General features: G+C 45.5%; 1 protein-coding gene across 6 annotated transcripts in view; it reads left to right on the forward strand.

Annotated features, from left to right (window-relative positions):
• The first annotated feature begins 1,481 nt into the window (after window positions 1-1,481).
• LOC120302638 (protein TonB-like) overlaps window positions 1,482-13,245 on the forward strand; it is a 60,261-nt gene continuing 48,497 nt past the window's right edge. For all 6 annotated transcript variants that reach the window (XM_039331366.1, XM_039331369.1, XM_039331368.1 and 3 more), the window contains exons 1-2: window positions 1,482-1,720; window positions 12,266-12,393. In XM_039331366.1, the coding sequence (XP_039187300.1) occupies window positions 12,305-12,393 (89 nt within the window). In that variant the 5' untranslated portion in view covers window positions 1,482-1,720; window positions 12,266-12,304. The remainder of the gene's footprint in view (window positions 1,721-12,265; window positions 12,394-13,245) is intronic.

Raw genomic sequence — 13,245 nt, forward strand, 5'->3', positions numbered from 1 at the left:
TTTTCTTGGCAAGATTTTGGAAATGGGTTGCATTTGTCTCTAAACTGGTTTTCTTGGGGCAGTTCATTTTACTTTGGTCTTTTTTCTGCCAATCAAGGAATAGAAGAACTTACATTAACATAACTGAAAGGAAGAATCTTAATCATACATTATTTAGAAGGGAAATTAATTTAATAATTGTTCATATCATTAGAGGCACATTTGGTGAGCATTGATCCCCTACTCCAGTGGCTCCTTAACCTTTTGGGCCCCAATTCTCTGGAGAGAAGCTTTTCTGTGACTGGAGGGGGCATGGTGTCGTGTGCTTCCTGCCTCCCACAGATGGGGCTTCGCTTGTTTGCGTGATCCGGTTTCTGGCATGTGCAGACTGGTGCCAGTGCATGGACCAGAGGTTGAGGACCCCTGCCCTACTCTCCTCTGATCACTTGTAAGCCTCCATCACTTGTAAGCCTCCATCTCAGCCATTTCTCTCCTAATCTTTGCTCTTCCCAAGTTTTTAAATGCATGTAAAGGTGTGTGAAACAAGAGAAGAGAAAAAAAAAAAGGATTTCATAATCAGGAACTCAGGCTAAAATGCAATTTTATCCATTATGTTTTCCTGTCTGTAATTTTATTATTTTTTGGCTAACTCACTGTTTATATAATATTTGAGCTGAAAGGAATAGATTATTAATCAGAAATTTCTAATGAATGTAAAGGTCTGTAGGAGGCAGGGCTTTTTTTGTCATAGAATGTCCAGAATGGAGATCCGGCACCTTTTTTGGATGGAACATTATAGGGTAGGCAAGGCGGGTTGTATGATGTGTGTGAGTTCCGGCATCTTTTTTTTTTTTTTGACAAAGCACTGGTAAGAGAAGCCACCTGAAAGTCATAAACTCAAACAAATTAACTAACAAATAAGAAAAGCAAAAATTGCTAGTTAACTGAAACCGCAAGTAGAGGAAACACAAAAACTGATGGTAAAGTTTAGAGCTTAAGGTAGCAAAGGTATAACCGCAAACAAATATAGAGATAATTATAAGAATTGAGCTTTGTTAATAGAAAATTAGATAGGATGTGCACAAAGGGGCTTCCTGGAACGTGGGAGGGACAGTGGTTTTAGGCAGTAGGGATAGATTTATTAGGGAAGGGGCGTTGAGTGCAATAGGGGAGAGGGGAATCTGCGTGTGTGGGGGGTATGATATAAAAATGTGTCAAACAGCTTTTTAAGGTGTGTTTGGACTCCTACATGTGTTTCAGCTCACCAAGCCTTTGCAAATGCTTCTTTTTAAATAAAACTTTGTTGCTGGAATTCCAACTGAGTTTGTTTATTTTGGGGTCTCGAGTCACGTTCCAAACAGAGCTTTTCTGAAGAAATTATTGTTATGGGTGTTATGTCTACCTTAAATACAGCTCTATCATTCATCTCTATTGTATTTATTTCCTGTGTCACATTGCTACTCTGATTCATCTCTATTGTTCCTGTGACGCATTTCCTGTTCTGTTGTACGCTCTCTTCCTTTCTATAACAACATGGTTTCTGCAGTATGATGCCTTGTATTGTATTTACTGACTCCACATGAAACATGGTGTCAGAAGCATCTGAATCTGTGCTGTCTTTATACATTTGATGCATGCCAGTCTAGCACTTGTGGCCCTATCCTGGAAGCCGAGTATTTGAAACCAGGAAACCAGCATTATGGCAGCTGCTAACAGCATTCCACTGCCTGAAGCAATGAGGGTAAGTGGAAATTGCAGCAGTAACTGGGCTAACTTCAGAGAAGAGTTTAAAGATTACTCCCTAGCCACAGGCTTAAATGACAAATTGGCAGCAGTGCAGGCAGCCACACTGAGAAGGCTGATGGGCAGCAAATGCCTCCATGTTTACAAGCATAATTTAACCCTTAACAGAGGAGCATAAGAGTGATACTAAAGCCATCCTAGATGCCTTAGAAGTCTTTTTCAGACCCTCTAAAATGTCATATACAAGAGAGAGATTTGGCAGCTGTAAGCAAGAAGAAGGTAAAGCAATAAACAGTTTTGTCACATGGCTAAGAGAAAAAGCTGCAAGCTGTGATTATGGCTCTCTGAACTTATTTGTGACAAAATAGTTCTGCTTATCACTAGTGAAAATACATCCGCCACCTTTTGAGGGAACATAATTTAAGCTTACAAACCGTAATTGAGATATGTCATACTACAGAATTTACTGACAAATGGATGACAGCTTTGGAGCAGGATAAACAGATTAACAGTGTCAATGCAGCCTCCAAACAACAGCTAAGCATAAAGAACCACCAGCACAAGCGTCAGCATAAAATTAATCTACACACCTGGGAGAAAGTACTGTATTATGCAAGTACTGTGGCAGTGTGCATGTCGAAAGAAAGACCAGCGTCCTGAATATGGGAAACTGCAGAGCATGTGGGAGACCAAATCATTTTGCACAAGTGTGTCTCTCAAGTAAACTAGAAGCGAGGAAGCTGCACACAATTGAGCAAATGTCAGATCCTGAGGATGCACACTTGCTTACCACCAGTGTGGTTTACACAAAAGAATGCATTGGTGCTGTAAACTCTAAGGGCAAAAAATGGTTTGTAAATCTCAGATTAAGCAATATAATCCAGTCCTGCCAGCTGGACTCTGGTGCAATATGTGATGTTATGAGTTTAAAGAACAAAATGAAACTGGCACCTGAGATACCTCTTCAGCCTAGTAGCACCAAACTGAATCTATATTCAGGAGAAGTAAAGGAATCATTGGGATTTTTCCAAATAGAATGCAGCATATGTGGGGGTACCCAAAAATCTGAATTTGAGATTGTGGAAGCCGTTTAGAAACCACTATTGTATGGATCTGGATTTGATGCAATTCACTATTCCGGCTGAGTTACATAATGTCAAGATTCACCCCTCAAAATCCTTGGCAAGGCCACTGACAAAACAGCAAATCCTTCAAGTCTATAATGAGGTGTTTGACGGCCCCATAGTTTCTGTCCAGGAGTGGTTCACTTTGAACTTGATCCTGCCATTTTACCAGTACAATGTGCCCCACACAATATGCCAATAGCCATTAAGCCTCTGGTCAAAGCACAACTGGACAAATATGAAGCTGAAGGACATATTACTTCAGTATCTGAACCTACTGATTGGATAAGTGATTGATTGTTATTAGGAAACCTGAGAAAATCAGTATCTGCATTGATCCCAGGTTTCTGAATATGGTCCTGAAACAGTCACACTATCAAATTCCAACACTTGATGATATTTGCACAAACTACACAAAGCACAAGTTTTCACACTTGTTGACGCTAGAGATGGCTTCGCCAGCATGATGAATGTAGAATCCACCGGTGGGTAATCTCAGCCTTCCTGCTCAGATGAGATTAAGTCAGAACTTTAGCCACGCCTTCCTCTGGGTGTGTCTTCCCAGTTATTGACTTAGTCTCAGCTCAGTAGGACACAATTTTCTTGGCTCCTCAGTTAGACTAGGTTAATTATTTAGATTGATCTCATTAATTGAATTTTTTTCTGCATTTAAAGTCTCTAAATTAATGTAAATTATTCAGTTCTTAAAATTTGGATTAAAATTGGACTAATTCATTGGATTATTGCCCAGGCCTTTTAGGCTTCAACGGGCCTAACAGGCTCCTGCGGGGCCGAAACCAAGCCGCCGAAGTGTTTTTTTAGCTCCGTTCCAGCTGATTGTTGGGAGCGTCAGATCAGTAAAAGTGGTTCCTAGGATTCCTTCGGAGCTCGGGCAGACCAGAGGGCCTCTCTTGGACCGTTTTCAACGCCACGAGGTTCCATTAGAAGCAGGTGTTTTCAACGCCATGAGTTTCCATTAGAAGCATTCGGATCGCAGCGGACGCTGCACGACTCAACTGCAAGTGATCTGACAAACGGGGGAAAAGGAGGGCTTATATTATTGTTTGGGATCCCTTAGAGCCCTTTCTTCCAAGGGGGGCCCCAATAGCCTTCTTTTCTCTTTTGTTTGGCGCCATTTTAGGTCAGCCTAAACAGGCGCGGCCACCATTTTTCAAAGCCGTTCAGGTGCGGCCACCATTTTGAAAGCCCTCTCAGGTGCGGCCACCATTTTGAAAGCCCTTTCAATCGGTCGCCATTTTGTAGGGACCTTGTGTTCCTCAGGAGTACACCGGGCCTGCTTTATTTGGTCACCGTAGCCTGCTCTGACAGGCTCCTAGAGGGGGGACATATTTCAACGCCGTTTCAGATCAATTCTGACATTATCAAGGCTAACCTAAAGGGACGGTCACCTTTTTATCTTTGCATTGTTGGTCTAACTACTCATTGAAGCGCAGATTTCAATTCTTTTGCTATTGCTATCAAATTAGCAAGGGGGAATTTATATTAGAATCCACCTGTTCCAATTAGTTTGTGGCGCTGTGCTACAAGGCCTAGACAGCCAGCTCTAGTGATCTGTCTGGCTGTTTTCCATTGCTGTTGTTTCAGAGCACGGGCTCTTTTCCCTCTCTGACAATCAGATCTGCATGTTGGTTTCCCCCCATTTCTGGACATCTCCTACTCGGAATATCCGGACTGCAATGGCAGATAGTGCCTCACCCCAGGCATCGCAAGGCTCTGATATTTCCCCCCACACAAGTAAAGTGCAGATCATCTGATTTGGAAGCGAGGGGAAAGAAAAAGGCCAAAACAAAACACATTTCCACCAAAGAGCCCTCTAAAGCAGCTGAGTGAGAGGCCTCAAGGAGACATCAGGTGCTGGAGAGGGAATTCTCCAAAGTTCAAAGGCTCATGTCCAGTGAAGCTGAAGTGGTTCCCCCTGTTCCACTGGACCGTTCCCCATTTGAGCCTCCATATGAGCCTTCCCATGATGCCCCTAGGGCATGGTCTCCTCAGGGGGAAACTGAACAGGTCAGTCCCCCTCACTCCTCTTCCATTACACAACAGGGTCCTGAAGCCACGCATGCTCCCACTGCAGCTGGTGTTTATTCTATGGGCCAACAGGATATAGGGTCAGACCAGTTCCAAACTTTCATGCACCACGCATTTACACAATTTATGGCCTCCCATATGGGTCAATGGCCCTCGCAACCACCACCGCCTCATTCCATGCCTCCCTCTCAAACAGGACGTGCTCCGGTTTGGCATCTCTGAGACTTCCTCTCAGTTAGGCGAGGAGGGGTCTGTGGACCTGGAGGTAGCCGACATGCCCATGTCAGAGGATGAGGAGGTGGCGCCAGAACAAGCGCCAACCTCTGGTCTTTTCGACCCTTCCCTTTTCAGGTCACTGCTTATGAAGGCCTGTACTACGGCCAAGCTCACTTCGGAACAGGAAGCTAAACCTTCCACCTCCATTACTCAGGAATCTAATCCTTTGTTTTCAGAGAAAGCAGTGGAGGAGAAACAAATTCCTTGTCCCAATGTCTTTCGCACTACGGTGGAGAAACAATGGTCCTCTCTGGCCACTTTACCTTCTCCCACTAGTACAGAAAAGAAACTTTACAATGCTTCTTCTTCTTTTTCTTTCCTTCTGGAACTGCCTACAGTGGACACTCCACTAACTTCATTATTTTCCACATCCACTATTCCAGGGGAAATGGCTGAAGCCCTGAAGGCGGAGGATAAGAGGTTTGAGTTCTCTCTCCATTGAGCTCACCAGGCCTCGGCATGGGCGATCAAGGTGGCAATTTCTTCCTTTTTTGCAAGAGCATCCATCACGTGGCTCCGCGAAGTCCAGGCGCTCATTCCTCCTGACCAGGTGCACTCACACCAAACATTGGGAAAGTTATTGGCAGCGTCTGAATATATGGCAGATGCATCCCTTCATTCTGCCAGGTACTCTGCCAGATCTATTGCAGCCACAGTTGCGTCTCGCAAGCTACTGTGGCTCAAACAGTGGTGGACTGACTTAAAATCTAAGTGGCGTCTGTCGACAGCCACGTACAGTGGTACACATTTATTTGGTCCAATCCTCTAACTGTACCTCATAGAGGGCAAAGACAAATGTAAGATTCTGGCATACCCCTCTAAGACGTTGGATAGGCGGCCTCAAGATTTTCGCCAACAGACTCCCCGTCCAAGTGGTACCTGGGAGTGGAGGCAGCCCTTTCAGACTGGGCAGTCCTGGGAATGGCCCAGAGGCTCTCGATCCTTTCTCCCTAGACAGGATCACCAACAGGACCGCCAGAACACTGGAGCCAGGGGCCAATACCAGTCCAAACATCCCTTCCAAAGCTCTGGGGGCTGTCCTTATAGACGGACCAAGTGACACCAAGGAGACCTCTCCCATAGGCGGTCCCTTGTCACTGTTCAGCGACATTTGGGAGGTTACCACCATCGACTCTTGGGTGAGAGAGACCATAAAACACGGTTTCGCCCTAGAGTTTTTCTCAAATCCCCCAGACCGTTTCATACAGTGCCCCGTCTCAAGAAAACAACCAAGGCAAAATTGGTATCCACGGCCATCTCCCATTTGATAGAAATAAGGGCCATAGAGCCGGTGCCTATGGAACAGAGAGGAGAGGGATTTTATTCCATTCTGTTCGTGGTATCCGAGGCCTTGGGGGGATGGAGGGCAATACTGGATTTAAAGGGTCTCAACTACTTCTTAACCTACAGGAGGTTCAAGATGCAGACCCTAAAGTCCATCCTGGCCTGCATCAGGAAAGGGGATTTCCTCTACTCCATAGATCTAACGGAGGCGTACTTGCACATCCCAATCCTCCCAGAACACCGCAGATTTCTTCGGTTTTGTTACGCGCACCGGCATTACCAGTACAGGGCCCTTCCCTTTGGTCTCTCTTCAGCCCCAAGGGTTTTCACAAAAATTTTGGCTGTATTGGCGGCCCACCTCAGGATGATTCCGGTGTGCATACAATGTTATCTGGACGATGTACTTGTCCAATCCAGTTCTTTCTGGTCGGCTCAGTCAGACCTGGAAATCACAACCCTTCAGGATCACGGGTTTTCCGTGAACTTCAAGAAAAGCCACACAATCCCTTCCACTCGCCTCCTTCATCTAGGTGCAATAATAGATTCACATCTTTGCAAGGTTTACCTGTCACAAGAGCATCGGATCAGCATCCGAAGGCTTGTCCACCAGGTTCGAAGAGAAAAGGTAGTTCCTCTGGTCCAGTTGTCTCAACTCCTGGGAAAGATGATCTCTTACATGGGAAGAGATACAGACTACACTCAAGAAACCTACAGTGGTTTCTTCTCCCCTTGGGCCAGACTACACTCAAGAAACCTACAGTGGTTTCTTCTCCCCTTCCAGAAACGGAATGTCAGTTCATCCACAAGGAGGGTGAGGGTTCCACACCACACCCTATTATATCTCCGGTGGTGGGCTTCATCAGAATGACCAGGGGAACCATCTTCAAAGAGCCTCACAGACTTACTCTGACCACAGACGCCAGTCTGTTCGGTTGGGGCGCCCATCTCCAGACTCACTTAGCGCAGGGTCAGTGGTCCCATTCAGATTTAACTCACAACATAAATTGGCTAGAACTCAGAGCCATACATTTGGCACTTCGTCAATTTTCCTCCCTAGTGGCGGGACAACACGTCCTGATTCTGACGGACAACGTGGCAGCCAAAGCACATGTCAACAAGCAGGGAGGGACCTGGTCATGGTCGCTCATGCTGGAGGCTCTGGATCTGGGATTGTGGGCGGAGTCCAATCTGGGCTTCATCAGAGTGGAACACATATTGAGAGAGGCAAATCAACAAGCAGACTCCCTGAGCAGGGTCACGGTCGACCACTCGGAGTGACGTCTGGACTTGGCGCTGTTCAGGGAGATCTCGGGCAGATTTGGTCACCCACAATTGGATCTCTTTGCCTCTCCGATAAACTCCCAACTCCCCAGGTTCTTCACCAGGTTCCCATCACAGGGGGCCGAAGGCACAGACGCTCTCTGCTGCGAGTGGCCAGGGGGACTGCTTTATGCTTTCCCTCCCCTTCCGTTGATACAAGCAACCATCCGCAAACTGATTTAGGAATGGGCAGAGATAATATTAATTGCTCCACGTTGGCCAAGGCATCCATGGTTTGCTGACCTTGTGGATCTGTCGCTCTCGCCACTGTGGAGTATTCCCCCGGACCGAGTTGCTCTCAGTCAAGGGAATGTTCAATGTCCAGATCCATAGTGGCTCCAGCTGGCCACTTGGCACTTGAGCGGGAGAGTCTAGCTAGAAAATCGTATTCATCCGGGGTGATCTCAATGATCCAAGCCTCAAGGCGTCCCTCGACTAATAGGATTTATGACACCACGTGGAAAATTTTTTGCACGTGGTGCACCCAGCAGCATCTCAGACCGTTGTCGGTCACCATTCCCAACATCTTGGAATATGTTTTGGAGGGTATGAATAAGGGCTTATCACCTAGCACCATCCGCAGGCAGGTTGTGGCCTTATCAACGGTCCTTACCTGTGACAACCTGGTCCCATTATCGCAACACCTGGCAGTTAGTGCCTTTCTAAAAGGGGCGGTCAACGCTAGACTCCCTGCGGTGCATCGTTATCCCTTGTGGGATTTACCTAGGGTGCTGCAAGCTCTGACTTCCCCACCGTTCGAGCCCATCAAGTCTTGTTCACTTCATTTTCTTTCTCTCAAAGTGGCTTTCTTAGTAGCTATCACATCGGCTGGATGGATTTCAGAACTGGCTGCGCTCTCAGTCAGGAGCGACTTGTGTACTTTTTTCGAGGATAGGGTGGTCCTGCGGTTGGATCCTTCCTTTTTTCCAAAAGTCAATACCTGGTTCCATAGGTCCCAGGATCTTATTCTTCCAGACTTTTGTCCTAACCCATCACATCATCTGGAGAGACAGTGGCACAAATTAGATGTGCGCAGGGCTCTGTGCCATTATGTTAAGCGGACTTTGGTTTTTCGTAAGTTGGAGGCTTTGTTCGTGTCTTTCCAGCCCTCTTCCATGGGTCAGAAGGTCTACGACCATTGGTAGATGGATCAGAGCATGCATTTCTCGAGCCTATCTCTTACAGTCTCTCCCAGTTCCTACACACATCACTGCTCACTCCACGGGCAGTGCGGCTGCGTCAGCAGCCCGGTCTACCCAGGCATCTGTGGAGGAGATCTGTAGGGCAGCGACTTGGTCCTCCCCTTCATCGTTTGTACGACACTACAAGATTGATAGGTTTGCAGCGGCAGATGCCGTGTTTGGTAGAAGTAGTTTCTTCTCAGGGGACACAAGCCTAGACTCCCCCCCCCCGTAGGGACATGAGCGGCTTTGGTATGTCCCACCGGTGGATTCTACATTCATCATGCTGGAGAAGGGGCATTGTCTTACCTGAACGCCTTTTCTCAGCATGATGATGTAGAATCCACACCCTCCCTTCACTGCAGTCTAGGCAGGTGTCATAGTATTTGGAGCCATTGCATCAGACTTCGTCACGATGCTTCACCTCGTCAATAACTGGGAGGACACACCCAGAGGGAGGCGTGGCTAAAGTTCTGACTTAGTCTCATCTGATCAGGAAGGCTGAGATTACCCATCGGTGGATTCTACATCATCATACTGAGAAAAGGCCTTCAGGTAAGACAATGCCCCTTTTCACAGTGCAAACTGGATTTAAAAAATAGCTACATGACCACATTCTGGACTCCTTGGGGCAGAAAGAGACAGCTTAAACTACCCTTTGGAGTCTCTGTAGCACCAGATATGTATCAACAAAAGCAACATGAACTTTTGAGTGGGCTCTGTGGAATAGAGCCAATAGGTCAGGGGTAGGCAACCTTGGCTTTTTTATGTCTCGTGAACTTCAACTCCCAGAATTCCTGAGCCAGAATGGCTCAGCTTGGAAACCTCTCCCTTTTCCCTTAGCATGGCTGGCTCAGGAATTCTGGGAGTTGAAGTCCACGAGTCATAAAAGAGCCAAGGTTGCCTACCCCTGCAATAGGTGATGACATTCTCATAGCTAGCTGTGATGATACAGATGAAGGAGCTGAGAATGACTATGATGAGAAGCTAATAGCATTTCCAGACCATTGTAGGCAGGTGATGCAGAGACCCAATGCAAAGAAATAGCAGTTCGGGGTGCAAGAAATCCGTTTCCATGGACATATTCTGTCCTCACAAGAATTAAAAGCTGACCCGGAATAAGATAAGAGCCATTGTGGGCATGCCACCACCTGCCAATGCCAAATTGATGCAGAGATTTATTGGTTTTGTCATATACTTAGCAAAAGTCCTGCCACACCTGTCTGAAGTGTGTCAGCCATTGAGACATCTGCTGAACAAAGATGCAGTTTGGCCCTGGCTTCCCAAGCATGATCAGGCAGTAAAGGAGATAAAATGCTTGGTCATTGCTGCCCATGTTGAAATACTATAACGTCACAAAGCCTGTTACAATTCAAAGTGATTCAAGCAAAAATGGCCTAGCATGTTGCTTATTGCAAGAAGGTCAGCCACTTGCATATGTGTCCAGGGCTCTTTCATCTAAATTACTAAAGCTAAATTATGCTAAAATCAAAAAGGAATGTTTAAGTATTGTATTTGACTGTCAGCATTTCCATCATTATCTTTATGGCTGGGATACAATCACAGCTGAAACTGATCACAAGCCGCCCATAGCTATATTCAAGAAGCCCCCTTTGTGTGCTCCGAAGCATTTGCAGAGCATGATGCCTACATTGCAGCATTACAATCTCAACGTTGTCTACAAGCCAGAACATGAAATGTATACAGTGATATCCTGAGCAGGGCTACATCAGATCAGGTGACACCTGCAGGAGAGCATGAGCATCATTCAGTTTGTTGGTTGCATTAGGAACAGACTTTCTTTGCTGAAGTCAATCAAGCAGACAATCTTAACGTCAAAAATCAGCAGCTACATCAGCTCAAGCAGCGCACAACCCTGATGCAGCTTTACAAGCACTGAAGGCTATCTTTCTGAGTGGGTGGCCAGATGAGAAGGAAGCAGTTCCTGAAATTGTGAGGGAATATTGGTCCTTCAGAGATGAGATCAGTGTACAAAATGGCATCTTATATCAAGAGTTATAGTGTCAAAGTCCAGAGAGCAAAAATGTTATTGCGCATACATTCAAGTGGGTGAGACATGCTACAGACAATCTTGTGATACTCTTTACTGACCTAATATGCACGGCGAAATCAAAGACTTTGTTAGCAATTGTCCCACTTGTAATGAATATTATTTTTTAGTCTCTCTTTGTTACATTAAGAAGAATCTGCATTATGTTTGTGGGTGATTATGTTGGAAATTATTCCTACACTTTGGTAACACTTTGGTAATTCCTCCCTCCCTCCCTCCCTCCCTCCCTCCCTCCCTCCCTCCCTCCCTCCTTCCTTCCTTCCTTCCTTCCTTCCTTCCTTCCTTCCAAAGACCCAAGGGACATAGTTAAGATTAACTGTTGGATAGAACAAGGTAATGCAAATCTTATTCTGCCTTTGTAATTGCATCTGAGTAGGAAAGGGGAGGGGTATTTTTGTTTTTTTGGGGAAAGGAAACCTTTATAGAGAACCAATTTGGTTTTATGGTTATGGCCACAGGCTACGAAGTTGGAAAACTGTTAGTTCAAATCCTGCTTTGGCCATGAGGGCCAGCTTCGTGATTTTGGATTGGTCATTTTTTTCTCCCTCAGCCCTAGGAGGGGGGTATTGGCAAGCCACTTCTGTATCTGTTGTCAAAGAAAAACTGCTGACACCACCTAGGCAGTAGCTAGCAACATGATTTCCCTAGCATAAGTTATATCAGGGCAGAAGTCCCAGTTTAATTTTTCAGGAAAATGTTCTGGCAATTTTCCTCCTGTTTTATGCATTGAGACTGTTTTAGTTCTCTGAAAGCAATAGTTTTATATTAATTTTTATACTGTAGTCCTATCACAGTATGGGGGCCTGCTCTGCATTTATTCTAATATGCCAATCTCTCCTGATTTGTCTTCCTAAGTAGGAGAGGAAAACCCTGCCTAGCAGTTTTATCTTACATTGCACGATTCAAAGGCCAATTATGGCTAGTTGAGTTCAACTAGGTTTTGATTTTTTTTCATCCCTAGCATTGTGACTTCATATTTTTAATCTGTTTGAACTTTGACATTCAACCATTTACCAGTATTTTACCAACAAGGTAAAAGAAAGGTGGACACTTCAGGTTCTGGTGAACTATGACATGCACTCACTGTGCCTGTGACTTCTCTGGCACATGTGGCAAGAGGTTGATGTCCAGATGTCTCATTAGATTCAGAGGCTGCGAACAGCCCAAGTCAGTTACAGCATCCATTATTTTTTGTAAGTCTTTTTTTAACAGCTGATTTGTCTCCTGTCCAACTGCAGGTCATTCAAGCAAGGGAAGCTGTGCATCTCACCTAGTCTATGCAAGTGGAACCCCCGGAGGAGAAGGTTTACATATCCCATGTGTGGAAGAAAGAACCTGTTTTTCTGCTGGTGGACACAACTGAGAGGTACAACAACGGAACAGAAAATATCAATATGGAAATTGAGTGGACACTAAATATCAATAGATATATGGTGAATGCTAATAGAACCCTTGCTCCCTGGAAGTAATGACTAATGATTATCTTTTGATTCAGTAGACTTGTCAAGAGAAACTACATCCACTTTGGGAAGAGTTCTCCACATTACTGAAAACTATACAGCAATGGATGTGGTTACGCTTTTCCTGCTGATCACTACAGGTGCTGAACAGGCTGATCATGATTCCAGCTACAATAAGATTAGCATTGCTACACTGCCATGTAACTGATTGACTTTATCCTAGGACTGATTTTATATTATCTTACTGGAACAGTGGGATGGTGGACATTTGGGTATTGATTTGTGTGTATGTGGCTACAGGTAGTCCTTGAGATATGAGTGTAATGGAGCCTGCACATTCCACGTGTAACTCAAAACTCATGGGAGTGAATCTTGTACGAGATCACTCCCTTGCTCATTAAGACACACGTAGCTGTTAAAGGTAAGTGAGTCCTGCGCAGCAGAAAGGGAGGGGGAAGCATGAATTATCTTAGTGGGTAGGGAAGGCCTAGTGATGAAACAGGCCCCCAAGGACTCCCCGACCCACTAAGATAATTCATGCTTCCCCCTCCCTTTCTGCTGCGCAGGACTCACTTACCTTGCAAAACCTGTCTCCTCTCTGCTGTGGTTTCTTTCCCTTTGAGGGAGAGGAGAGTTGGCTTGGAAATGCGTTTCGTGCTGACAGTGGAAGCTCCTGGGTGCTATAATATTGTGCGAGTTTTCTGCAAAAAAATCTAATTTTTTCTCAAGCCCCTTCTTGGAGAAAACAAGCCTCTGGA

The sequence above is a fragment of the Crotalus tigris genome, unplaced genomic scaffold (genome assembly GCF_016545835.1).
Source record: "Crotalus tigris isolate CLP2741 ecotype Arizona unplaced genomic scaffold, ASM1654583v1 scf7180000024437.13266115, whole genome shotgun sequence".
Classification (NCBI taxonomy): domain Eukaryota; kingdom Metazoa; phylum Chordata; class Lepidosauria; order Squamata; family Viperidae; genus Crotalus; species Crotalus tigris.